Source organism: Rhinoraja longicauda, chromosome 25 (genome assembly GCF_053455715.1).
Source record: "Rhinoraja longicauda isolate Sanriku21f chromosome 25, sRhiLon1.1, whole genome shotgun sequence".
Taxonomy (NCBI): Eukaryota; Metazoa; Chordata; class Chondrichthyes; order Rajiformes; family Arhynchobatidae; genus Rhinoraja; species Rhinoraja longicauda.
The window spans coordinates 20,509,386-20,535,396 of NC_135977.1; the positions used below are offsets into that span (position 1 = coordinate 20,509,386).

The following is a 26,011-nucleotide window of genomic DNA, read 5'->3' on the forward strand; positions in this document are numbered from 1 at the left end:
TTTGTTCTTGGAATGTGTAATGATGACAAGATCAGTGTTTTGTTGCACATACTAAGATACCTTTCAGAAGATAGAGTTCCCATCCCTCTTTTCTCCCCAAAATCATTTCTTGCACCAATGCTACAGAGCCACGTAGCGTTGAACAGGCCCTTCAGCCCACCACGTCTGTTCTGACATCAAGTACATTCATCCGACACTAATCCCCATTTTATTCTATCCACATTCTCCCCAGATTCTGCCAGTCCACAGACCATGCATAATTTACAGGAGGAAAATAACCTACTAAACTATACATTTTGGGGATATGGGAATAAACTGGAGCACCCACAGGGAGAGCTTGTAACTACCACAAAAAACAGCTAGATTTTAAAAGTCTGAAGAAGGGTCCCTCCAGAGTTGCTGCCTAACCCACTGAGTTACTCCAGCACTTTGTATCTTTTTTGTCTAAACCAGCACCTCCAATTCCTTGTATCCCTCAAGTAAAAAGCTAGTGTTCATGAAATGTGAATCAAAGATCTTTTTTAGTTCTCTATCCTCCTGTTAGAGAGGGAGGGAGAACTGCTGCCCTGCCTGACCTGTATGTGACTTCAGGCTCAATTTATTACGATTGTTCTTTGCTGAAAAGGTTTAGTTTGGAGATACAGCGCGGAAACAGGCTCTTCAGCCCACCGGGTCCGCGCCGACCAGCGATCCCCACACATTAATATTATCCTACGCCCACTGGGGACAATTTTTTACATTTACTAAGCCAATTAACCTGCACGTCTTTGGAGTGTGGGAGGAAACCAAAGATCTCGGAGAAAACCCACGCAGGTCACAGGGAGAACGTACAAACTCCATACAGACAGCACCCGTAGTCAGGATCAAACCCGGGTCTCTAGCGCTGCATTCGCTGTAAGGCAGCAATTCTACCACTGCCCCACCATGCCGGAGTGGTAGTAAACCACTTTGTTGTACCAGACGGCTGTAGCCAATATAAGAATGAAACTGGACAAATAAACCAAGATCAAATATGGATATTTGCAAGTACATGGCTGCTCTATCCTGCACTCCTTGTAAACATCTGGGTGTGCCAAAATTGAGAGAGCTGCAGGGCGAACAAAATCCTTACATGGTCATGATCCCATAGTGAACCTTTCAGCAATTAGCACAAATTCTTTTATCATACATGCCCATTTCTAGTCATCGATGCAAGGCAACTGACCTAAGAGAGTGCAATACTGGTGTACATTTGGCAGCTGTGGAATCAGCAAACCACTGGATTACCACCAACCACCCTCTCTCAGTTGAAAAATCAATATTCTTCCATCATACCAAGGCTTGGAGGAAGCACTGAGGGCAACAAGGTTGCAGACTCTACACGGCTGTGTCTGTCATTGAGAGGAGAGCCCCGATGCCATAAGCTCTTTTACTTATAACTGCCATGGGCAGATACATTTGCAACACCAATTGGCTGGTAAGAGGTTAAGCAGATTTTGAGCAGTATTGGTTTTTTCAATACCTTCCACAAGGTAACAACTTTCAAAACAGTATAAAGCAGAACACATAACAACAGGCTCTTTGGCCCACAATGTCTGTCTTGACAATCATGCCAAATTAAATTAATCCCTTCAGCCTGCAAGCAATCCATATAACTTTCATCCCCTGCATATTCATGTGGCTATCTAAAACCCTTTGTTAATGGTACTATCGTATCAGTTTACACCACCATCCCTAGCAGTGCATTCCAAGCAAGCATCATACTCTGCGTTTAAAACAAAAACTTGCCCTGCACATCTCCTTTTAAAGTTTCCCCCGATCGCATTAAACTCTGTTATTCGACGTTTCCACCCTGGGGAAAAACATTATGACTGTCTACCCTATCTACGGCTCTCATAATTTTATAAACTTCTATCAGGTTGTTCCTCAGCCTCCCAACGTGCCAGAGAAAGAAATCCAAGTCTGTCTAACTTCTCTTATCGCTTACACTTTTGTCAGGTTCTCTTTTATCAGGTTAAAAAAAAATCTGAATCCTCTCACAGGTCCTACATCCTTCCTGTAATGGGTTGAGCAGAACTGCACACAATACTTCAAATGTAACCAACCAAAGTTTTATAAAGTTGCAACTAACAATTGAAAGCAAACATTCCATGTGCTTTCTTTATCACTTTTATTTACTTGGTGCTACTTTAAGGCAGCTGAGGACTTGGACCCCAACATCCCACTGTACATCAATGTTGCTAAGGGTCCTGCCATTAACTGCATACTTTCCACTTACGCTTTGTCAGATTAAATTCCATCGGCATTATCTCCACCAATAGATGTACCTGATCTACACCCTGCTGTATCCTTTGGCAGCTTTCTTCACTGTATGCAACTCCACCAATTTTTGTGTCATCTGCAAACTTAATAATCAATCTATTTACAATTCATCCAGTTCATGTCACAAACAAGAGGTCCCAACATTGATCCCTGGGCTACATTGGAACACTACAACTCTTCCAATAAATAAACATATGCCTGATTACAATGTTCATTTTACTGCACATGGTTCTTGATGGAGTATGTACATGAATGGGTAATCAGTAACATCCATGATTAAAATACGTTTGTCCCATTCTTTCAAATAGTGTGGAAATTTCTTGTATTTTATAGTAACATTGTTTCACTGTTATTATACATATATGATGCAAAGTACATAACTTTCAGAAACACTAGTAACTGCAGATGCTGACATTTTCCATAGAACACAAAGTGCTGGAGTAACTCAATTGGTCAAGAGCATCTCTGGAGACATCGATAGGTGTTGTTTTGGGTCAGGACACTTCATTCCAGGGATGGGACCCTAGTTTCCAGGGTTGTCAACCTGTGTTAAGTACGTCTGAAGAAGGGTCTCGACCCGAAATGTCATTTATTCCTTTTCTCCAGAGATGTTACCAGACCCGTTTAGTTTAGTTTAGTTTTAGTTTAGAGATACAGTTTGGAAACAGGCCCTTCAGCCCACCAAGTCCGTACCGACCAGCGATCCCCATACACTAGCACTATCCTACACACTAGGGACAATTTACAATTTTTACCGAAGCCAAATTAACCTTCAAACCTGTCATTGTGCTACCCCAGTTATTGCAGCAGACGAAGGTGAGGTGAGGAGGAATTTGGGAAGTAATAGAAAAATATATTAATGTGGTTAGAGGGTGGCAGAGTATCCCTATGAGCATTAATGCTTCAGCATTAATCAATTAAGATGAATGTCCTGTTTCTCTGCTGTAAATACTTTGTGACATTTGCGTTAATTTTGATGCATTTTATTTCTGGCTGCAGATTGACTAGGAAAGATTTAGAAGGATATGAGCCAAACGCGGGCAAAAGGGACTAACTTAGACAGGGCATCTTGGTCGGTGTGGACGAGATGAGCCAACAGGCCTTTTTCCGTGCTGTATAACTCTAAATATGCATTAGGAGAACTCATCAGTGATTTGTCTCTTTTATGAGATTATTGCTGCTTCAGATTTGGTTTGACTGCTCCATTATAGATCTGAGATTTTGTGAAACAAAGTTAATTATTTAGACAGTTTTTACTTAACTATGCAGCTGAGTTCTTTATTTTAATTGAGAAACAGAAAACAAACTAGTGTTTAACTTATGAATTCTTTACAGGGGCCAAGTAATTGCTTGGATTTGTGTTTGGAACAAGATTAGCATATTAAATTTAGATCATTCAAATAGTTGTTATTATTCAATTCCAGGTCAGTTTTATGTCCCTGTCACTTTGAATCCTGTTGTGGACCACGGGTCATACTGTTTGTGTGTTTTCCCCTTTGAATCTGGTTTCTGATTGCATTAGAAGCAGCGATTGTGAGGCACAGAGATAAAATGGTCCAAGAGTAAAGGCAGTAGATTTCATTAACTGCAGAAGAATAATTTCCCACTTTTACTTTCTGATGTGAATATTCTGTGTTCATTTGCAATGTAAAGAAACAATTAGCAAGGATCCAATTTGGGGAATTTCCTGCCCTCACTCATTTTTAACTTCATTCCAAACTTTTGTCCTAAGAATGTAATACTTAGATTGCAATTCGTGAAATTTTGCTACGTTTTCTTTATAACAATACAAAAATCTCCACTGCACCACTTCAAGGTCTCTATCCTCCATTGTATAGAGCCGTTCACATAATTACATAACTCTAATGGGATTTTTTGTAGTTCTTCCTTATATTCTCAGATATGGCTTTGTTACCCATTAACGCTCCGGTCTTCTTAAGTCTTGCATAAACACCAATGGCAGTTGTTTCTAGAGGATAAAAGACATTGGCCGCCGTTTCTTTTCGTTCTTCAATAGAAGGGGAAATTTCCCTTTGCCCATTCTCCGATCTCTGGTTAGAGAGTGGCCTGGTATTTCGATCTTCGTTTCTTGTCGCTCTTATTGACCCTCTGCAAACAAGAGTTTATATTTGTCATTACAATGATACCAGAAAAGTGAAAAGAGTTATTTGGTGAAGAAAGCACATCTAAAGTCATACTGCAATACTTTAAGCACCATATATACCATAGGTATTAAAATAAAATTCTATATGCATCTTATCCCAAAAAAATCATTGATACAGATACAGTTTGCAATTTGTCGTATTCAATGTTCTATACTGGTTATATATAAGGCTATCGACATAAATTTGAAGAACATATTTGTTTAATGACATTTCAAATGTTAGAGATACAGTGCGGAAACAGGCCCTTTGACCCATCGAGTATGCACCGACCAGCGATCACCGTACACTAGGAACAATTTACAATTTTACCAAAGCCAATTAACCTACAAACCTTTACGTCTTTGGAATGTGGGAGGAAACCGGAGCACCCAGAGAAAACCCACATGGTCACGGAGAACGTACAAACTCCGTACAGACAGCACCCGTAATCAAGATCGAACCCGGGGCTCTGGAACGGTAAGGCAGCAACTCTACCACTGTACCACTGTGCCGTCCTGAACATAACTGAACAATGTTCATAACTAAACATTGAACAAGAGGAAGACTAAGAGACATCAGGTTTGTTTCTCATCAGTAAATCCTTTCTGTTTGTTAAGTCGAATCATATGGTTTACAACCACTTTGTCATGTTCCTTCAAACCTGCATTTTAAATCCCATATTTTCTCGGTCAGTAGAATCATTTATGCCTGCCCCTAGCATTCCTTCACTCCTAGATCTGACACCAATATACCCACTTTCTTGACTTGCAGGTTCCATTTCCCCAGTACTATTCTTGCTTTGAACCTGACCTCCAACTAACACACGTTCTCAACATCCTGTAGGAGTCCTATTTGTCCAGTACCCCTTTCTCTTAACATTTCAGCTGGTAAATTCTTTCTCTGCTCCAACTCCCTTTCTCTGCAGTAATACCCCTGTTCCAGCAGTATTTCACAGCATCTTCCCTACAGCACTGCCTCCGTGTTGTCTAGTGCATTTATATATATTACAAAGGCATCCAGGAAATATCTGGATGAGTTGAAATCTTTGCAAGGGAGGTAATGAAACATTAACGCATTTCCTTTAAAAAAAAATAAGCTCAGGAATGAAAGATTTTTCAAAAGCAATGAATAAACGAGAGCATGAAAGTCTGCAGAAGAAGAAATTAACATGTGTCCTGCATAGAACACTGTATAGCACAGGAACAGGCCCTTTGGCCCAGATTGGCCATGCCAAACATGATGCCAAACATGATGTGTTAAACAAATGTCCTCTGCACGTGATCCATATCGCTCTATTCCCTGCATAGTCATGTATCTATCCAATACTGTCTTAACTACCAATAATGTATCTGCCTCACCACCATCCCTGGCAGTATAATTCAGGCACCCATCACTCTCTTTGTAAAACACTTACCCTGCACACCTCCCTTAAATTTTGCATGTTTCTTGTAGAAACTTCCCTCTGTCCAGTCCATCAGAAAGACCATCCACTACAATGCCTTTAGTTTAGTTGACAGACACAGTGTGGAAACACGCCTTCGACCCACCGTGTCTATCCCAACCATCAATCACCCATTCACACTAGTCCTATGTTATCCCACTTTCTCATCCACTCCCTACACACTAAGTGCAATTTACAGAAGCCAATTAACCTGCAAACTTGCACGTCTTTGGGATGTGGAAGAAAGCCAAAGCACCATGAGGAAACCCATGGTCACAGGGAGAACGTGCAAACTGCACACAGACAGCACCCAAGGTCAGGATCGAATCTGGGTCTCTAGCGCTGTGAGGCAGCAGCTCTACCAACTGCACCACTATGTCACATTTCTGTTGTTAAATCATGAAAGTAAAAAACAAATATGAATAGAAAATGCATTCTTAAAGTATATAAATTGGTATACAAGTGTTTCCTATGTTTTTTTAGAACTTATTTTCTCATACATTCAAAATATGTGATCCAATTGTGCATGAACACAAATACAAAGTAATTGATTGGTTCCTCTCCCACTTCTTATCTCCCATTATAAATACCCATAGAAGTTCTTGCAATCCATTTTTATATTTCTTACCAGCCTACTCTTGTATTCTAACTTGATGATCTTTATGAATTTATTAGTCCTGCTTTGCTGAGTTCTACATGGCTTCCAGTTACTGCTATTTCTGGTAACTTTTGGATATAATGTAAACATTTGATTTTGGTTGATATTTGGATTTAATATTATCTTTAATATCCAAATTCGCCTGAGATATAATATGATCCTTAATTTTTCCTATCAGCCACGATTGGGGCACTTTTCCCATTGGGTTTGTATCTTAAAGGAGTATACATTTTTTCTGCATATTTTAATGGAATCATGCTAGTCAGTGACAAGCCGTTCCTCTCCCCTGCCCCAGAGACGGATGTGGTTCTCTTACACTGTTTTATGATTGTTGCTCTCTGCACTCCCATCTGGGTTCAGTCCATTTTCTGACAGCCTTGTGAATGACCAAAGTTGTGTCTGTGGAAAGACCTTAAACCGTGATGGAGAAAAAACACAAATGTTTGTATTAAAATGAACAACTTTATGTTGTGTACATTGTATTCTTCTTCTTTCTTCTTTCGTATGTCAACTACAACAATCAAAAGTGGCAATTGGTGCTTCAGAGTACCGTAGTTGACGCTTTGCTGCAAATGTTGCCCATTCCGTAGAACTACCCAGGGTGGGCGACGAGGACGTAAAGCAACTTCCACCCACATTGTATTGTATTATTCATACTGCACAAATATTGCCAATATCATGCTGAGGAATATTGTCTGCTTGAAATAAATATTTCCAATAAAGATAGAACATCAGCTCAAAAAGCAGGAGGAGGCTTTTCTGCAGTTTGGTTCTGCTGCTTTCCTATTGAAGTTAAAGATTCTAAGGAGGCCAGTAGGAGAGGAGAGGGAACTGAGGTCTGACCGACCACGCACTCAAGGTCAGCTGCGGTTCTCGGGGAACAAAGTTGGATGGATGGGGAGATGACATCGGTTGCTGGTCGACCAAGGGAAGGCGATGACTGAAAGCCCGTGGCAGCCTGGAGCTTGCCTGAATCGGGCACTGCTCATAACAACTGGAGCGTGGACTGGGTAGAAAGGAACTGTAGATGCTGGTTTAAACTGAATAGAGACACAAAAAGCAGATGTAACTCAGTGGCTCAAACAGCACCTCTGGAGAAAAGGAATAGATGACATTTCAGGTCAGAACGCTTCTTCAGACTGAAAGATGGGGAGTGCGGATGGGGGGAGGGGGCAAATGAAGGCGAGATGTCTTGTTGAGTCTCATTGCCTGTAACTCGTTTTCACCTAGCCCCAGCTAACAATGGACTGTTTCCTTTATCATCGTTACTTTTTTGCATATCATTCATTCATTTGTTCTATATCTCTCTATATCCCACCATTTATATCTCTCGTTTCCTTTTCCTCTGACTCTCAGTCTGAAGAAGGGTCTCGACCCGAAATGTCCTTTTCTCCAGAAATGCTGTCTGACCCACTCAGTTACTCCAGCATTTTCATCTATCTTCGGAGCGTGGACTGGACTTGGTAGATGTTGCCTAAACATGGCACCTCTTGCATGCGGGCTCAATAGACTATTTCTGTACAATTGCTAATCGGGGGTGGTATGGCAAAACTACTGGACTGTTTGTAAGAAAATAATTTCACTGTGCCTTTGCACTTCACACATATGACAATAAAGCACTGTTGAACTATTAATAGAACCAGAAATTATAAAGAACCAGAATTTTTAAAGAAATTTAAAAATTAAATTTCGTTAATCCGACATTCGTTACGTCAGAATATTCACTGGCACTAATGTGTGCGTAACAGATCTTAATGCAGTATAAACGTATGTTAATTCAACAAATTTATATTCAGAACAGTGGTACATTATTTTCCAAAACCAATTCAGCATTATATTACAATAATTTAACCATTTGAAATATAATGCTAAATTGGTTTTGGAAAATAATGCACAAATAACCAGTTCAGGCTGTGAACTCTTCATTCAACTCATAGGCAATCAAATATATTTATGGCACAGCAAACTGCAAATGCTGGATGCTTGCGCAAAGCATAATTCGCTGGAGGCAGCATCTGTGGAGGAAATGGACAGACGCTGTTTCTGGTTGGGATCCTTCTTCAGACTGAACAGAGAGAAAACTAGAAACGAGAGGTAGGGGAGACACAAAGCCTGGTCAGTGATAGTGGATGCAGGTCAAGGGGGATTGATTGGCAGACGGGTGGAGTAAGTGACTAAGGCTTGAGGAGAAAAGGGGACAAAAGGGTGTCACATAAGGAAAGAAGAGGAGCAGGGAAATGTAAAACCAGAGCGGGAAATATGGGTGGAGGGGAGAGGTGAAGGGGGGGGGGGGGGGTAGGAAAGAAGGTGGTTGGAAGGGGAGTGCTGGACTCGGATGGAAGGTGTGGGAAGGAAGGGAAAGGATTAAGTTGGGGGCGTTGGTGGGAGAAATGTATGCGTACTGGAGTTGGGAGCTACAGGAAAGAGGGGGGTATTGTGGGGCGAATGTAGACACAAATTGATGGAGTAACTCAGTGGATCAGGCAGCATCTCGGGAGAAAAGGACTAGTTGATGTTTCGGGTCGGAACGCTCATACTGGTTGTCTGAAGAATCTAAAGAGTCTGAAGAATGGAACACTCCGGCAGCATTTTGGTTTTCCAAGCCTCTTTCTGCATTTTCCAAAGTACAGAGGCTAACAATGACAATTTTTAAAATCATTTTGAAACTAAAGCACCATACTCTGGAGATTTATAGTGTGTATTTCTATTTTTTCAGGACACTGGCCAATGTTTTCCCTGGTTATAGTTAACCCTGAGTGAACTATTCTGCATATTTTATGGAGATGAGCAGGGTATATTTAGAGCCCATTTTGCTGTTTCTATCATAAATTGGACATCTTTCTGAGTAAAAATAACATTTAAAATGTAGCTAAGAGATCTCTATTATTGTCAGTCGGCATTGTCAGTTACCATGGAGATTGTAAAGAATATAAAAAATAGAACAGTACAGCACAGGGATGGGCCCTCCAGCCCACAATGTTTGTGCCGAACATGATGCCAAGTTAAAATGGTCTCATCTGCCTGTACATGATCCATATCCCTCTATTCTTTGCACTTCCATGTGCCCATCTAAAAGCTGCTTCAACGCCACTATCGTATCGGCCTCAACCACCACCCCTGGCAATGCGTTCCAGGCCCTCACCACTCTCTGTGTAAAAAAAACTGCCCCGCACATCTCTTTTAAGCTCAACCCCTCTTACCTTATAGCTATGCCGCCTAGTGTTGGACATTTCCACGCTGGGAGAAAGGTTCTGACTGTCTACCCTGTCTATGCCTCTCATAATTTTCTATACCTATCAAATCTCCCTCAACCCCCGGCAAAAAGCTTGATAATCCCACATACTCAACAATCCGACATGCACAAGACATAATTGTGCCGGGTTAACAAGAATTGACAGCAGTATGTAAGGAAATTAAGAATTTAGCTGAAGTACATCCGTTGAATTTCACCTTCATAACTTCTTGTGGGGCAGTTTTCTGCAGCATTGTGAGAGTGTTTCTCAATCGAGAGTTCTCTTCTTCCAGGATACTTATACGTAAACTGTTGGCTTGCAACTGTTTCCCCATGTCCAGTGCAACATCACCTGTACCTAACAGGAATAAAATCACAACTGATCAACTGCATTTACCTTCTAAACTTACAACACAACTTCAGTTTTTTCTCTCTCAATATTTACCACTCCATTCTCCTGAAAACCTTGGCTCACTTAATGGAGTATGGGTTATGTTGGTCAATCATCCTCCATTACCTCACCCAGATGCCTGTTTCAATATGTGAGCTTTCCCCCGCGTATCAGTGGAACATATAAATGTCCATAAGGGTCGAACCTCAATCATGCTTGTGCACAGCTTCAATGAGTTGATTATTACTTGTGGTGGTTGTTTCGATGCTTGCAAGAGTACCTGCCTCCATTACTTCCTCAAGGAGTGCATTCCAGGTTCCAACCACCCTGTACAAAAAATATCCCCCTCAAACAAAGTGCCAGTATAGTGGTGCAGCGGGAGAGTTCTTGCCTTACAGCGCCAGAGACCATGGTTCGATCCTGACTCTACGGATGCTGTCAGTACGGAGTTTGCACCTTCTCCCTGCGACCGCGTGGGTTTCCTAGGGGTGCTCCGGTTTCCTCCCACATTCCAAAGATGTGCAGGTTTGTAGGTTAATTGGCTTCTGTAAATTGTCCCTAATGTGAACAAGTGTACAGGGTATTGCTGGTCAGTGTGTACTCGGTGGGCCGAAGGGCCTGTTTCCACACTGCAAATTGTTAATTGTGCCCTAAACTCCATAATATCCATTTCAAAATAAACACAAGAAAATGCAGATGTTGGAATCTTGAGCAAAACACAAAAGGCTGGACTCAGCAGGTCAAGCAACATTTGTCGGGGGAAATGGACAGTCTGACGAAAGCTCCCAATCCAAAACATCATCTCTCCATTCCCTTCACAGATGCTGCCTGGCCCACTGAGTTTGGTTTAGTTTAGTTTAGAGAAACAGCCTGCAAACAAACCCTTCAGCCCACCGAGTCCGTGTTGAACAGCGATCACCCATTTACTAATTCTATCCTACACAATAGGGACAATTTACAGAAGCAAATTAAACTACAAACCTACATGTCTTTGGAATATGGGAGGAAACCCACGTGGTCACTGGGAGAATGTACAAACTCAGTACAGACAGCACCTGTAGTCAGGATCGAACCCGGGTTTCTGGTGTTGTGAGGCAGTACTCTACCGCTGTGCCATTGTGCTCCAGCACTTTGTTTTTTTTGTTGCAATTTTAACTAACACGGCAAAAGGTTTTACTGCAAGAACAAACCAAAATAACAAGTAATTCATGTTTCATTTAGAAGAGTATTATTGGAGGGACATATAGGTCAAAGGCCCTTCATCCCACTGAGGCTGCACTGATCACCACCCATTTACACTAATTCTGTAATGTATCCCTTCCTCCATGTTCTGTAGATGATTATCTTGTGCTGCTGTTAAACCATTTAAAATGATTTCTTACTCTCACACTGAGCTTCAGGAGGCATGTTTAAGTCAGGGAAAGTTACGAGAAGCCTCTGCTGCTCCTTATATTCTTGAACCAGGCCTTCCAGCTGGGTCAGGTTTTGTTTCAGCTCCAACACGGTTTTCTCCAGACCATGCTTTTCTTCCTGTAGTTGCTCTGTGTGTTGCTGCAATACGAAAGGAGATAAAGAAAAAGCAATCAATCTGCAAAGTGCATCTTTGCCATTTCTAGATCTGGATTTCCTCCATATAATATTGGCAGGTGGATGAAATAACCCAAGGACTGTATGAATGCTCAGAGTTTGAATGTCTGCTGTAGTTTAGTATAGTTTAGAGACTCAGTGTGGAAACAGGCCCTTCGGCCCACCGAGTTTGTGCCGACCAGCAATCCCCGCACACTAACACTATTCTACACACAAGGGAAAATTTACAATCCTCACTGAAGCCAATTAACCTACAAACCTGTACATCTTTGGAATGTGGGAGGAAACCAGAACACCTGGAGTAAACCCATGCGGTCATAAGGAGAATACAAACTTGGTACAGACAGTATAGTCAAGATCAAACCTGGATCTCTGGTGCTGTAAGACAGTAACTCTACCGCAGCACTACTGTGCCACCCTAATGCGGTACATAGTCCAGATGACGTGAAGGTCATAAGGTGTTCCGCAACACAAGGGCTGTGCTTGTTTATAGTTGGGCCAACACTGAGGCATAAATGAGGCTCTCACCTTTCCCAGAGATGATGATGGATACTAGCTGGCACTCAATAGATTCAATAGATATTGACTCAGAGGTTGCATTTTGCCTAAACCTTTAATCCACCCTGTGTGAGAATATATTTTAGCTGCAGCATTGTCTGAATTGTTGTAATGCTGTTGCAGCACAGGGCAGTGCAGTGGTGCAGTTGATAAACCTATTGTTTCACACACCAGTGACCTGCACTCGATCCTGACCTCGGGTGCAGTCTGTTCGCACATTCTCCTCATGACCGCTTGGGTTACCTCCAGTGCTCCGGTTTCCTCCCACACCCCAAAAACATGCGGATTTGTAGGTTAATTGGCCCTCTGTAAATTGCCTCGTGTGTAGGGAACGGATACAAAAGTGTGGGATAAAGATCATCCCAGGTGCTACTTTATGGTAACAATATCCTGCAACTCCAACGCATTGTGTCACCATGGTGGGTGCCTGCAACTGCCAGGGCCGTTTGAGCCACATACAATAGTGGCGTTTAAGAGACACTTAAATAGGCATATGGAAATGTAGAAAATGGAGGGGTATGGATCATGTGCAGGCAGAGGAGATTAGTTTAACTTGGTATCAGGTTTGGCATAGACATTGTGGGTTGTACTGTTCTATGTTCTACATTCTACAGTATATTAAATGAAGTATTAGAACTGTTACTTGGTTCTCTCTTCACTGACAATTGCATTACATATACAGTAACATTGACCCAAGGACATGGGTAATACAGTGGGGCAGCTCAGTGACACATCTGCTGCCCTATAGTTCCATTAACCCCAACTGTCCCCCCCCCCCCTCCCTGACTGCTGCTGTGTGGAGTTTGCATTGTCCCCAGTGATAATTTAGGTTCCTTCCAGATACTCCGATTTCCTCTCACATTCCAAAGGTATGCAGCTTGGTAGGCTAATTGTCCACTAGTAAATTCGAGTGTTGGAATTTAGAGAGAGGGCCACAGGGTGGGAGTGGGGGCAGCTGGCGGCAGAGTGGGGGGAGGGGGAAGAGTTGATGAGAATGTGGGGAGAATAACACGAGTTAGGGTAGGATTAAAGTAAAAGTAGTTATCTGTTTCTTTGCTGTGTTTCTCAATGACTCTACACTTCCGTTAGGTTTAGTTAAGTTTAGTTTAATTTATTTTGGTGATACGGTGTAGAAATGGACACTTTGGCCCACCGAGTCCACGCCGACCCACTGGTGACGCACGGTTGCTAGGAATGATCTGTGGTTTCCCCTGGGTGCATCGTTTTCCTCTCACATCCCAAAAATGTGCACCTTGCAGGGTAATTGCCCACTGTAATTCACCCCTAGTATAGGTGTGTGGTAGAATTGATGGGAACATGGGGAGAATAAAATGGGTAAGGGTAGGATTAGTGTTATGTTTAGCTGTGGTGTGGTAATCTGTTTAACTAAGGACAACCTTCACATTCAGAGAAAGATACAAAATGCTGGAGTGAATCAACGGGTCAGGCAGCATCTGGAGTACACTGATAGGCGACGTTTCGGGTCGGGATCTTCTTCAGATGGATTGTTTTTAGTAGTTCCAGGGGAAAATGACTCAGAAGACTGTAGGGGAATATGTACATAATCCAAATAAAGGAGTTTGCAACATGGAGTCATTTAATGTCATTAGAAATAACCGCCCAGCCGAGCACTCACCAGTTGCCCCTGGAGCTGCCACTGGAGGTTGCTCCTCTCGGCATTGACTGTCGTCAGCTGCTCTTCCAGCTGGTCGATTCCAGCCTCTGACTCAGCTAACTTTGTGTTCAGCCCTTCACGTTCTTCATCCAATCCATCCACTTGTTGAAGCAGAGCTTTAATCTTCGCTTTCAGAGACTTCATTAAGTTAAAGAAAACAGTTCAAGATAGAAATCTTTCCCCGTGCATCCTCAATGTCTTATTTATACAATTTGTACCGTAATTTATTCTGTTTGTCTTCAATTTACAAGCTATTTTTCACTGATACCAAAAGCTTTGGTTAAGAGTTAAGAGAGTGAAGAATGTTTTATTGTCATATATCCTGAAACAGAACAATGAAATTCTTACTTTCAGCAGCGCAACAGATATGTAAACAAAGTACTCTGTAAAACCCACAATAAACAACCAAAAAATACTTCAGTATATATATATATATTTTAAACAAATAGTAGACAATAATACAAAGTACCAAGATATCCATATTGCATTTTAACTGCAGATGCTGGTTTATACCAAAGACAGACACTAATTGCTGGAGTCACTCAGCGGAACAGGCAGCATCTCTGGAGATAAAGGATAGGTTGGGACCCTTCTTCAGACTTATTGGATTTCATCTTATCTTTTTGATTTATGAACTTTTGCTTCATGAAATATGTTACAGGAATCGGCCTTATTGTAAACAAAGCAGTTCTTGTGCAATATCAGGAAATTTGTATGATCAAATCAATAAATGTGAGTGTAAACTCTAAGCAACACAAAGGTGTTGGGATTTGTACATCGCCATTTACCTCTTCATGTCTCAGCATGTTGTTGATCTTCATTTTTTCTTTTTCCAGTTCACCGCTGATCATTTTGAGCTGCCCCATTGTACTCTCCAATTGGTGCGTGATTAGTTTAAGTTGTTCCTCAAGAGTCCGCACTTCATTTCTGTCTGCCATCTTAGTTTTCATTTCTTCCAGCAGCCTCTGCTTAGAATCCTCTGTCCAGGAATAACAGCAGCAATAAGAACACTTTGGCTCCCTTTCCTCTTGTATTTCTCGGAGCCCAGGATTGATGAATACACTTCCGACATCTGTTACTGAATGCTTTATTTGAAGCACAATCACGATAAGCTAGATCTAAGATTTTATCCTACTTGACAATGCAAATGCAAGACATTTGGATGCCAGTCTTCCACAAACTAAACTAAATATTATGAAAATGGTGCAGAGATTTCCAAGGACGTTGCCAAGACTCAAGGGCCTGAGCTATAGGAAGTGGTTGAACAGACTGGAACTCTCTTCCTTGGAGCACAAGAGGATGGGTGATCTTAAAGAAGTGTACCAAATCATGAGAGGAATAAGTCGGGTAAAAGCACAGAGTCTCTTGCCCAGCGTGGGGGAATCGAGTACCAGATGACATAGGTTTAAGGTGAGGGGGGAAAGATTTAATAGGAACTTGAGGGGTTACATTTTTACAAAAAGGGAGGTGGTGGGAACAAGCTGCCACAGGAGGTAGTCAAAGCAGGTACTATTGCAAATTTTAAGAAACATTTAGACAGGTATATGGATAAGATAGGTTTAGAGAGATATAGGCCAAATGCAGGCAGGTGGGACTAGTGTAGATGGGACACGCCTGGTCGGTGTTGGCAAGTTGGGCCTGTTTCCACACTGTACGATTCTATTAAAACCTGTTTTATTTGTCTCTGGCTTAATTATACTCTTGTACAGTATGATCTGATTTAATGGGATAGCACGTAAACAAACGCATTTGACACATGACACAAAATAATAAATCAATACCAATGCCAACGTTATTAGTCATTGGTTTGATCATTCGCAGAGAGGATTCTTCTTTCGTATGTCAACTTCAACAATCGAAAGTGGCAATTGGTGCTTCAGAGAACCGTAGTTGGCGCTCTGCTGCACATTTTGCCAGTTCTGTAGCACTACCCAGGGTGGATGACGAGGACGTAAAGCAGCTCCCACCCCGCAGAGAGGATTGATGAACCACATTTAAAGGCATTGTGAGAACCTGCCAACCTTTATAGTGTGGGGGATCAGTGAATGAGGTCAGCAATACGCCAGTGTTTCTATCAATGATGATGAAGTCAGGGTGCCTTTACAGACATTGAAAGTTAACACTGTCCTGTTTTTCAAGTGCCCCAAAGTACGTGTAGTCACAAGGAACTGCAGATATACATAAAGTGATACCAAAATGCCACCGAGGGAATTAATGAGACCTGATAATCCTGAGACCCGCACATCCAAATACGCACGTTCCACAAAATCTAATTTGGACCTAAAATTTGAAATCACTAGATATTTATCTCAAATTTCATTTCGTTTAGTTTATTTTCATGTCTACCGAGGTACAGTGAAAAGCTTTTGTTGCGTGTTAAACAGTCAGCGGAAAGGCTATACATGTTTACACTCGAGTCGTCCACAGTGTACAGGTACAGGATAAAGGGAATAATGTTTAGTGCAAGGTAAAGTCCAGTAAAGTCCGATTAAAGATAGTCCGAGGGTCTCCAATGTGGTAGTTGTTAGCTCAGGACTACTCTCTAGTTGTTGATCGGATAGTTCAACAACTAGAAAGCAATTTGGACCTAGAATTTTAAATTGCAAGATATTTTTCTTAAATTTCATTTACAACTGCTCCTTCCCCATGAACCTCAACTAAATTATTCCTCAGTCCCAAAAGATGTGGGGAATATCAGGAAAGGTGTACTGCAGACTTACCAAGCTCTCCAATGAGCATGTTTTGCCCCTGGAGTTTCTCCTTCAGAATTGATAGCTTCTCTTCCAATGTAGAACTACCTAAAATGGAGTTATAGAATTAACATCAGCGGAAGATAAAGAGAATAGCTCATAGGTTTCACCTGAGATATAGATTATTGCATACTCTTTATGAGTGTCTCTTTATCACTCCATCAGGGGAAGGAGATAGACATAAGGAACTGTAGATGCTGGTTTACAAGAAAAGACACAAAGTCCTGAACTCAGTGGGTCAGGCAGCATCTCTGGAGAACATTGCAGGCAGTGATCCTTCTTTAGACTGATTGTAGTAGGGGGGAGAAACTGGAAGAGAGGTGAGGTGGGATAAAGCATGGTAAATGATAGGTGAGGGGGGGGGAGTTTGATTGGTGGATGATTGGACAAAGGTCAAGAGATGAAAAGATAAAAAGAGTAAGATAAGGATAGAAGGAGTGTGAAATGTGAGCCGGAGCGAAGAATACAGGTAGAGGAGGAAGGTGAAAGGGTGAAATGGGTGGTATCCAGGGAAGAGAGGGGGTAAGAAAAGTGGGACGGGGGGGGGGGGTTGTTTGTATGTACGTTACCTAAAATTGGAGACTTCAATATTCATACCAGGAAGGAGCTAGTCATTTCAAGGTGGGAATGGAGATTTTGGCAAGCAAATTATAAACAGGATTGCAGTTATAAAATTACAACTGCTTTAAATCATGTTGAATTGCCATCACATTTAATTGAATAAAATGTATCCTTGGCATGAATGCCAAATTCAGTGTTCAATGTTAAATGGTTCAATGGTTGTTTATTGCCACATGTGCAAATACACAGTGAAATTATTTTCTCACATAGTGTCCAGTATATTGCCATACCTAAGCACAATCCCCAATTAGCAAAGTGTACAAAAATAGTCCATTGAACCCGCATGCAAGAGGCACAAGGTTTGCTTGCAGTAAAAAATGTATTTTACTTTCTCACCATCTAATAAATATGTCAAAGTTGGGATTACCTTTTCTGAGTGTCTCTTTATCACTCTCAAGTTTTGCTACTGTTTGAGAGTTATTCTGTTTAATCTCCTCCATTTGGTCATTAAGCACTTTTATCTTTAAGAGTTGCTGCTCTTTCTCCTTTTCAAGTTCTTTGTTAAAATTATCGATTTTTATCTTCATTGTGCTTCGCTGCTCTTCTGTGGCTTGCAGCTCCGCCTTGAGTGGGTTAATGCTGTCCATGAGTTCACTAAGGTGTTTGTTGATTCGTGCTAAATCTTTGTTCTGCTCAGAGGCCCAGTAAGCCACATCAGTCGCTGTCATTGTTCCATCCCCAAGGGTTTCCTTTACCACTTCCTGAAAGTGGCTCACTGCCGATGGAATATTCTGACTGTGGCAAATAGTGACAATGGAATTGCTGACATTTTTCAGAGTGGCTTGTGTGCGTGCACAGGCATCGCACGGCACCAGGGCGGATTCCACCGTCTGTGAGCCGATGTTCCTGGTGTCTGTGGCTACACCAGATGTAGGGTTTCTTGGCGTTCCATTCAGCGTAGAATGAAGGGTAGGTGTTGCTGATTGTGGCACAGTAGATGTAATGTTGCTGGGGGTTGAATAGTTGGAAGCTGCAGGTGAACAATTCTTCAGCTTTTCAATCTCTGCCTTGGAATTCATCAGATCACTTTGTAGTTTAGCAAGGTCATCCACCATTAATTTTTTCTATTAATATAAAAACACAATCCAACCGATTTAGTGAGTCCAGCCCATTGAACGGTAACAAGTGCAAATTGTAGGACTTTGACAAGGTGAGTGATGTTTCATTACTTATGTAAAAATGAAACAAACTAAACTTCAAGTTTTAAGACCATTGTTTTTCACTGGTAGGATGAACTTCTGAATGTAGCATTCGCACCTTCCTGTGTTACTGTGAAGACTGCCACGTAACCCCACCTTGGTAATTCCGCTTTGAATAAAAGCCTCGGCTGATGTTTGGTACCACTTCCAATGCCCACACCAAATTCAAATGTGCAACTCATCTTAAGCTACCTGGTGTTGAAACAAGGAAATGCAGATGCTTATCAAGGAAAGACACAAAGTGCTGGAATAACTCAGCGGCTCAGGCAGCCTCCCAAATGGATTGGTGCTGTTTCGGGTCGGGACCCTTCTTCAGATTTATTGCAGGGATGCGGGGGAGGGAAGAACGCTAGAAAGTTTGAAATGTTCTTCCAGCTTTCTTTCCGCCCATCCCTACAATCTGTCTGAAGAAGGGTCCCGACCCGAAATGTCACCTATCCATGTTCTCCAGGGAGACTGCCTGACCCGTTGAGTTATTCCAGCACTTTGAGTCTTTTCTTGCTGCCATTGAGTTAAGTGTCATACCATTGGCATGGATTACTAGAAACAGGATGAAAGCCTGATTCGCAAGACATCTTGGGATGACTGGCATCTGGAATTTGATGTGAAATGGGAAATGGCAGCTGAGTTTCTAATGAGGGAGAGGTTGTCTAAAAAAGACACAAAGTGCTGGAGTAACTCAGCGGGTCAGGCAGCATCTCTGGAGAACATGGATCGGTGACATTTCGGTTCAGGAACCTTCCTCATAATAATTTATAGGAGGAAGAAAGCTGGGTGAGAGGAGGGGGAGGATAAAGTCTGGCAGGTAATAGGTTGAAACAGGTGGGGGGATGGGAGCTTTAGATACGCAGATGATGGACAAAGGTTGGTTAAGTTGGGGTACAACATTTCTGGAGGACCTTGGGCAAATTCCAGACATTTCACATAGTTTAGACTGTCACGGTGCACTATTGAGGTGCTGCATATTTTAGGTGCTGTCTTTGATAAAAATAGCAGCGGCCTTAAATGTCTCCCACATAGATACAATAGATTTTATGACATTGTTTCAAAGAGCAGAGGGAGATTCCCCTGTATCGCTAGCTAATATTATGTCTTAGCCAAAACCAAGACAGCACCAATGTACATAGAAGTTTGACATAAAACACTGAACAGTACAGCCCAGGAATAGGCCCTGCAAGTCAGCAGGTCAGATAGCATCTCTGGAGAAATTTAATAGGTGACCTTTTGGGTCGAGACCCTTCTTCGGACCGAGAGCCATGGGAAAGAGGACATTTATTTTATAGTAGATCCAGTTTCAATGGTTTAATGGTTATTTATTGCCACATGTACAGAGGTACAGTGAAATGCTTGTTCTGCGTGCTAGCCAAACAAATTATACTATACATGAGTACAATAAATTTTCTTCTGGAACAGCACGCAGAGATTTGCCTTGTTCTGGTGCCATCTTACATCTTTCAAGTCTCTGAAAAGTCCGATCTTAGAGTCATATAGTCACACAGTGTGGAAACAGGCCATTCGGCCCAACTTGCCCACGCCAACCAACATGCCCCATCTACACTAGTCCCACCTGCCTGCGTTTGGCCCATTTCCCTCTAAAACTATCCTATCCATGTACCAGTCCAAATGTTTCGTAAATGTTGTGATAATACATGCCTTAACTACCTCCTCTGGCAATTTGTTCCTTACACCCACCACCCTTTGTGTAAAAAAAGTTCCCCTTCAGGTTCCTATTAAATCTTTCCCTCCTCTCCTTAAAACTATGTCCTCTGGTTCCTGATTCCTCTACTCTGGGTAAAATACATTGTGCATTTACCTTATCTGTTCCTATCTTTGGCCTAAGGAGATAGGCAATTTCTTATATTTCTCACTTTAAGGCCCAGTTTGATGAATTTGGGAAAAAAAGGCAACAGACATAGAGCATGGAAAAAGGCCATTCTGCCCAACTCGCCCATGCCAACCAACATGCCCCATCTAAGTCCCATTTGTCCAAGTTAGCTTACATCCCTCTAAACCTTTCATATCTTTTAAATGTTGTTATTACTTTTCTATATTGTTATTTTTATGATCTCTGGTTAGCATTGTTTGGTACCTCATTACCACTTTCTTAAGGGTAATTTATAATGGGCAATACATTTTCACCGTGCCAATGATCCTGAAATTGAATTAAAAGTTTGGTGCAATAGATTAAGCTGATGATGAGAGCAATTGGCAATGACTGAGGCAAACAAGAGAGGACAATCCAGGTTCAATACTTTGATCTTAACATTATACCTTTCAAGAGAAATCGAATGCCCAAGGAAAAACAGGGATAGGTTATAAAGCAAATAAATATTGTAATATTGAGCATTTGAATTGGTATTTTTAATCACTATTCATTTTTTATTGTTATGATTATAAACAATGAATTGAAAGTAAAGCAATAATGTGACTGTAAATCTTAAATTATAAGAAGCCAGTGCTTACCTGCAGGTGGAGGGAGCCAAGTTTAAGCAGGCAATTCCAGTATTTCTTCACTACCAGGCCCACGGACATGGATGGACCTACTGTCTTGGAAACAGGGATACCCTGATCCTTTATCAGAGCATCAACGTACTGCGTGAAACTCTGAAGCAATAGCACCAGCCTACAGAAAGAAGTACAAGGTTTGCATGGTATGGTGACCACTTTTAACTGTAAATGTCTATTCCAATAATATTTTATTCAAATTTATTACGTTTATCTGTTTAATCCAGCTATTTGCAAATAATGCCGGATTCTATGCAATGTATGTATAAGACTGGGAACTAAATAAGCTATGTTATATATCACAAAATAGTTTTATTTGGTTAATAATGGAAAAATAGTTTTATTTGGTTAATAACGGAAAAAATTACATTACTTTGATTATTTTAAAAAATAAGATGGAACCATCTAATTAAACTAATCAATTTTTGAGTATTCCTGCGATCTCTTGCGCGGGCTTCTTTGGTCCGTCATAGGTTTACACATCCTTTCTACAACAGGCAAATTAGTTTTTAGAATCATTTGAATATTTATAGGGGGTAGTGTAGAAGACGAAACATTTCAAAGAATTGTAGATCATGTCCATGCAGAATCCTCAAATGGGGAGGATGGACCAGAGGTCAGGATCGAACCCAGGTCTCTGGCGCTGTGAGGCAGCGGCACTATGAGCTGCGCCACTGTGCCGTCCTGTTACTGGAGACCAGAGCAAAACACGCAGATATGGAAATATACGTTAATGGCGTATTGAAAAATTATCAAAGTAATGCAATTTTCCCTAGTTATTGACCAAATAAAAGATACGTCATCGGTAAGTACAATCTTATTCAATGCAAAATATGTTCTGCAACTTATTGGAAAATAGAGGAGTGGTGTGTGTTTGTGTTAAAGAAAACTTTAAAACACGCAAGGATCAGTAAGGCAATCAGAGCTATACTTTATGTAAGAGCATCAAATAGAACGGCCATTGGGAACAGTCAAACTAGACTGCTCGCCGAACAAAGATTCCTATGATCTATTGTACAATTTTCTTCTCTCTAGTATTTATTTACACTATTAACCATAACAGCTTTCACACAGGCACTGCAGCATTCCTCATTCTCAGAATGCTCTGGTGATAGTGGCCCGTCGTAGATGACGTTAGCACGGTTGTGCAGTCTCATCTCTTGTGGGATCGGGTGCGGCTCCCGCGTCCAATGCGCTAGCCACACACGCGGGAGCAGTGGAGGCCCACGAAGGCCGCTGTGGGGGGATTTAGGGCTGCAGCCTTCCTCCTGTCTCTGGCACTAACGAGTCGGCTTCGGCGATTATCTTCAAAACTGCTGAATGCCAGTGGTTGTATGCCAGCCAGGCCTGTCACGGGCATGGGTTTCCAGTTCTTTTGGGGATAGGCCTGCGTGCTGGAGGTGGTCCTTGATGCAGTCTTTGAAGAGTTTCTTTGGAGACCTTGGGTTCCTCTCACCCTGTGACAGAACTCTGTATAGGAGTTGACGAGCATGCTCTAACAATAGCTATAAATCATGCACCTCCGACAGACACATCCCTATGATCGGCTTTCCTTCAAAACCACCCCTATGGCAGCTAAACAAATGTCTTGTTAACTTTTGACCTCATTCTCCACTTCTCCTTTTAAGATTTTAGTCCTTTACAATTATTTTTACCTATGAAATGGTTAGAAATAAGTCCTCGATGAATAGTCACTGCATGTACATTGGTTGGAATTCCACTGAGAATCAGTGCATTCTACGGGGGAAGGGCCAAGGAATTAATTGTATTTTACCTGTCAATCACGAGTTCAAACAGCACAACATGGGAGTGTTGTGTGAATTCTGGGTCATCTTCCATATAATCAAAACGCTCCAATAATGTAACAAGATCCAAATCACATGAAGTTTTATCTGGAAACTTCCACGATGGATAACGAACTGCACCAACCCGCGAAAACACATCGATGATTACCCCTTGTACATCTGTGACATCCTTACGCAAACCATCCAAACAGTTTTGATTTCCAAGAAGTAGTGTCATTTTAAATGCTCTTCTGCGAGCTATTTCACTGCAAATTTAGATTCTCCGACCATACAATAACTCCTCTGCCACTGTTGATCAAGCACAATTCACCTGTAAGAATGAGAAAGTATTTAGGTCAAGAATAGACACAAAGCGCTGGAGTAACTCAGCGGGTCAGGCAGAATCTCTGGAGAAAAAGGATGGGTGATGTTTTGGAAGATAGACACAAAATGCTGGAGTAACTCAGCGGGACAGGCAGCATCTTTGGAGAGAAGGAATGGGTGATGTTTTGGGTCGAGACCCTTCTTCAGACAGAGCCAGGGGAGAGGGAGAAATGGAAGGGTAAGGTATGAAAACAACAAATCAAAGCAGATAATGCTACGGAATTGTTAGGTGACAATCAGTTAAATTAATTAGGACAGTGAAACTAGTTGGGGAACTAGGGTGGGGGAAGGATGGAGAAAGAGGGAAAGCAAGGGTTACTTGTTAGAGAAATCAATTTTCAATATCATGAAATCAATATCATACCACTGAGTTATAAGCTGCCCAAGCGAAATATGAAGTGCTGTTCCAATTGCGTTGGGCCTTACTCTGACAGTGGAGGAGGCACAGGACAGAAAGGTCAGTGTGGGAATGGGAGAGGGAGTTAAAGTATTTAGCAACCAGGAGATTGTGTAGACAGAGGTGTGGGTCAGGACCCTTCTTCAGACTGATGCAGGGGTTGGGGGGGGGGGGGGGGAGGGAGAGGGGAACTGTCAGAGAGAGGAGGGGAACTTCTTCAAAAGAGGCATACCTTGTGGAGATTTTAAGTTGGAATAGGTAAAATATAGAAACAAGGAACTGAAAATGCTGATTGCATGGGTAGGGGGAAAAGCATTGTTATATAGTAACCTGTAACACCATCAAATATTAGTACTTCAAATGGTATTCGGAGTTAATATTGCATTTAGTTGTAAGTCTGAAGGGTCCAGCCCTGAAACATTGCCTGTCCATTCCCTCCATGCATGCTGTCTGACCCACTGAGTTCCTCCAGCACTTAGTATTTTGCTCAAGAACCCACAAAACATTCTGCCTTGGCAAGGTCACCAGCATAATCAAGGAGCAGTCTCACTCTGGACACTCCCTCTTCTCCGATCTCTCATCTGGCAAGAGGCATGGAAGTGTAAAAATGCACACCTCTAGATTCAGGGACCGATTCTTCCCAGCTGTTATCAGGCAGCTGAACCATCCTATCAACGAGAGCAAGGTCCTGAGCTACCATCTACCTCATTGGAGTCCCCTGGACTATCTTTAATCAGATTCTACTGGACATTGCACTAAACGTTATTCCGTTTATCCTGTATATGTACACTGGATGGCTTGATTGTAATTATGTGCAGACTTTTCGCTGACTGGTTAACGATTATTTAATAACGTTGATATTAACGATTTAGACGAGGGAATTAAATGTAACATCTCCAAGTTTGCGGACGACACAAAGCTGGGTGGCAGTGTGAGCTGCGAGGAGGATGCTATGAGGCTGCCGGGTGACTTGGATAGTTGGGTGAGTGGGCAGATGCATGGCAGATGCAGTATAATGTGGATAAATGTGAGGCATTTTGTGCCTCCTCAGAAGGCAGTGGAGGTCAATTCTCTGAATGCATTCAAGACAGAGCTAGATAGAGCTCTTAAGGATAGTGGAGTCAGGGGGTATGGGGAGAAGGCAGGAACGGGGTACTGATTGAGAATAATCAGCCATGATCACATTGAATGGTGGTGCTGGCTCGAAGAGCCGAATGGCCTACTCCTGCACCTATTGTCTATTGTGGTTATCCACTTTGGTGGCAAGAACAGGAAGGCAGATTATTATCTGAATGATGTCAGATTCGGAAAAGGAGATGTGCAATGAGACCTGGGTGTGCTTGTACATCAGTCATTGAAAATAAGCATGCAGGTACAGCAGGCAGCGAAGAAAGCTAATGGCATGTTGGCCTTCATTGCGAGAGGATTTGAGTTTAGGAGCAAAGAGGTCTTACTGCAGTTATACAGGGCCCTGGTGAGACCGCACCTGGAGTAGTGTGTGCAATTTTGGTCTCCTAATTTGAGGAAGGACATTATTGCGATTGAGGGCATGCAGTGTAGGTTCACCAAGTTAATTCCCGGGATAGCGGGACTAACATATGATGAAAGAATAGGTCGACTGGGTTGTATTCACTGGAAGGATGAGAGGGGATCTTATAGAAACATATAAAATTCTTAAAGGATTGGACAGGCCAGATGCAGGAAAACAATTCCCAATGTTGGGGAATCCAGAACCAGGAGTCACAGTTTAAGAATAAACTGTAGGCCATTTAGGACTGAGAAGAGGAAAAACGTTTTTAACCAGAGAGTTGTGAATCTGTGGAATTCTCTGCCACAGAAGGCATTGGAGGCCAATTCACTGGATATTTTCAAGAGAGAGTTAGATTTAGCTCTTAAGGCTAAAGGAATCAAGGGATATGGGGAAAAAGCAGGAACTAGGTACTGATTTTAGATGATCAGCCATGGTCTTATTGAATGGCAGTGCTGTCTCGAAGGGCCGAATGGCCTCCTCCTGCACCTATTTTTGCTATGTTGCTCTGGTAGGCATCCAACAAAAGCTTTTCACTGTACCTCAGTACACGTGATAATAGACTAAACTAATTCAAACCGCTGTGAAAGCAAGTTCCCCTCGATCCCCAAGATGGAGAAAACTGTTTTCTCCTCTAAATCAGCGAGACACTGACACATTGAGCGACTATCCGACCACCATGACATGTACCTGTGATCAGGACTATTCATCACCTCCTGAGGCCCACCGTCGCCTTCCCTCTCGCTGTTTTCGGCGCGTTGCCATGGATGCACGCCGGCACGCAATGCGGGATGACGTCCGCGTCGTGCGTGTTGACGTCCATGGCTGTACCATTGAAACCCACATTCACTTCGAA

General features: G+C 42.1%; 2 protein-coding genes across 2 annotated transcripts; both read right to left on the reverse strand.

The window, feature by feature from the left end:
• Positions 1-353: 353 nt before the first annotated feature.
• On the reverse strand, positions 354-22,219 carry ccdc157 (coiled-coil domain containing 157). The gene is made up of 9 exons (XM_078421884.1): positions 22,109-22,219; positions 21,021-21,161; positions 17,726-18,422; positions 14,776-14,966; positions 13,949-14,125; positions 11,550-11,718; positions 9,995-10,134; positions 6,861-6,955; positions 354-4,410 (listed from the first exon to the last, which is right to left on the reverse strand). The coding sequence occupies exons 1-9, from the start codon at positions 22,217-22,219 to the stop codon at positions 4,164-4,166; spliced, it is 1,968 nt and encodes a 655-aa protein (XP_078278010.1). The 3' UTR covers positions 354-4,163.
• Positions 22,220-22,832: 613 nt separating this feature from the next.
• LOC144605910 (coiled-coil domain-containing protein 157-like) lies at positions 22,833-25,913 on the reverse strand. The gene is made up of 2 exons (XM_078421571.1): positions 25,846-25,913; positions 22,833-23,177 (listed from the first exon to the last, which is right to left on the reverse strand). The coding sequence occupies exon 2, from the start codon at positions 23,082-23,084 to the stop codon at positions 22,833-22,835; it is 252 nt and encodes an 83-aa protein (XP_078277697.1). The 5' UTR covers positions 23,085-23,177; positions 25,846-25,913.
• Between the last annotated feature and the right edge of the window lie 98 nt (positions 25,914-26,011).

Coding starts and splice junctions, on each gene's coding strand:
- ccdc157 (XM_078421884.1), bottom strand. CDS start 22,219: ATGAGACTGCACAACCGTGCTAACGTCATCTACGACGGGCCACTATCA. Junction 18,423..21,020: donor TTGGCTCCCTCCACCTGCAG/GTAAGCACTGGC, acceptor TTATATTAATAG/AAAAAATTAATGGTGGATGA. Junction 11,719..13,948: donor GGCAGCTCCAGGGGCAACTG/GTGAGTGCTCGG, acceptor TTCGTATTGCAG/CAACACACAGAGCAACTACA.
- LOC144605910 (XM_078421571.1), bottom strand. CDS start 23,084: ATGACACTACTTCTTGGAAATCAAAACTGTTTGGATGGTTTGCGTAAG.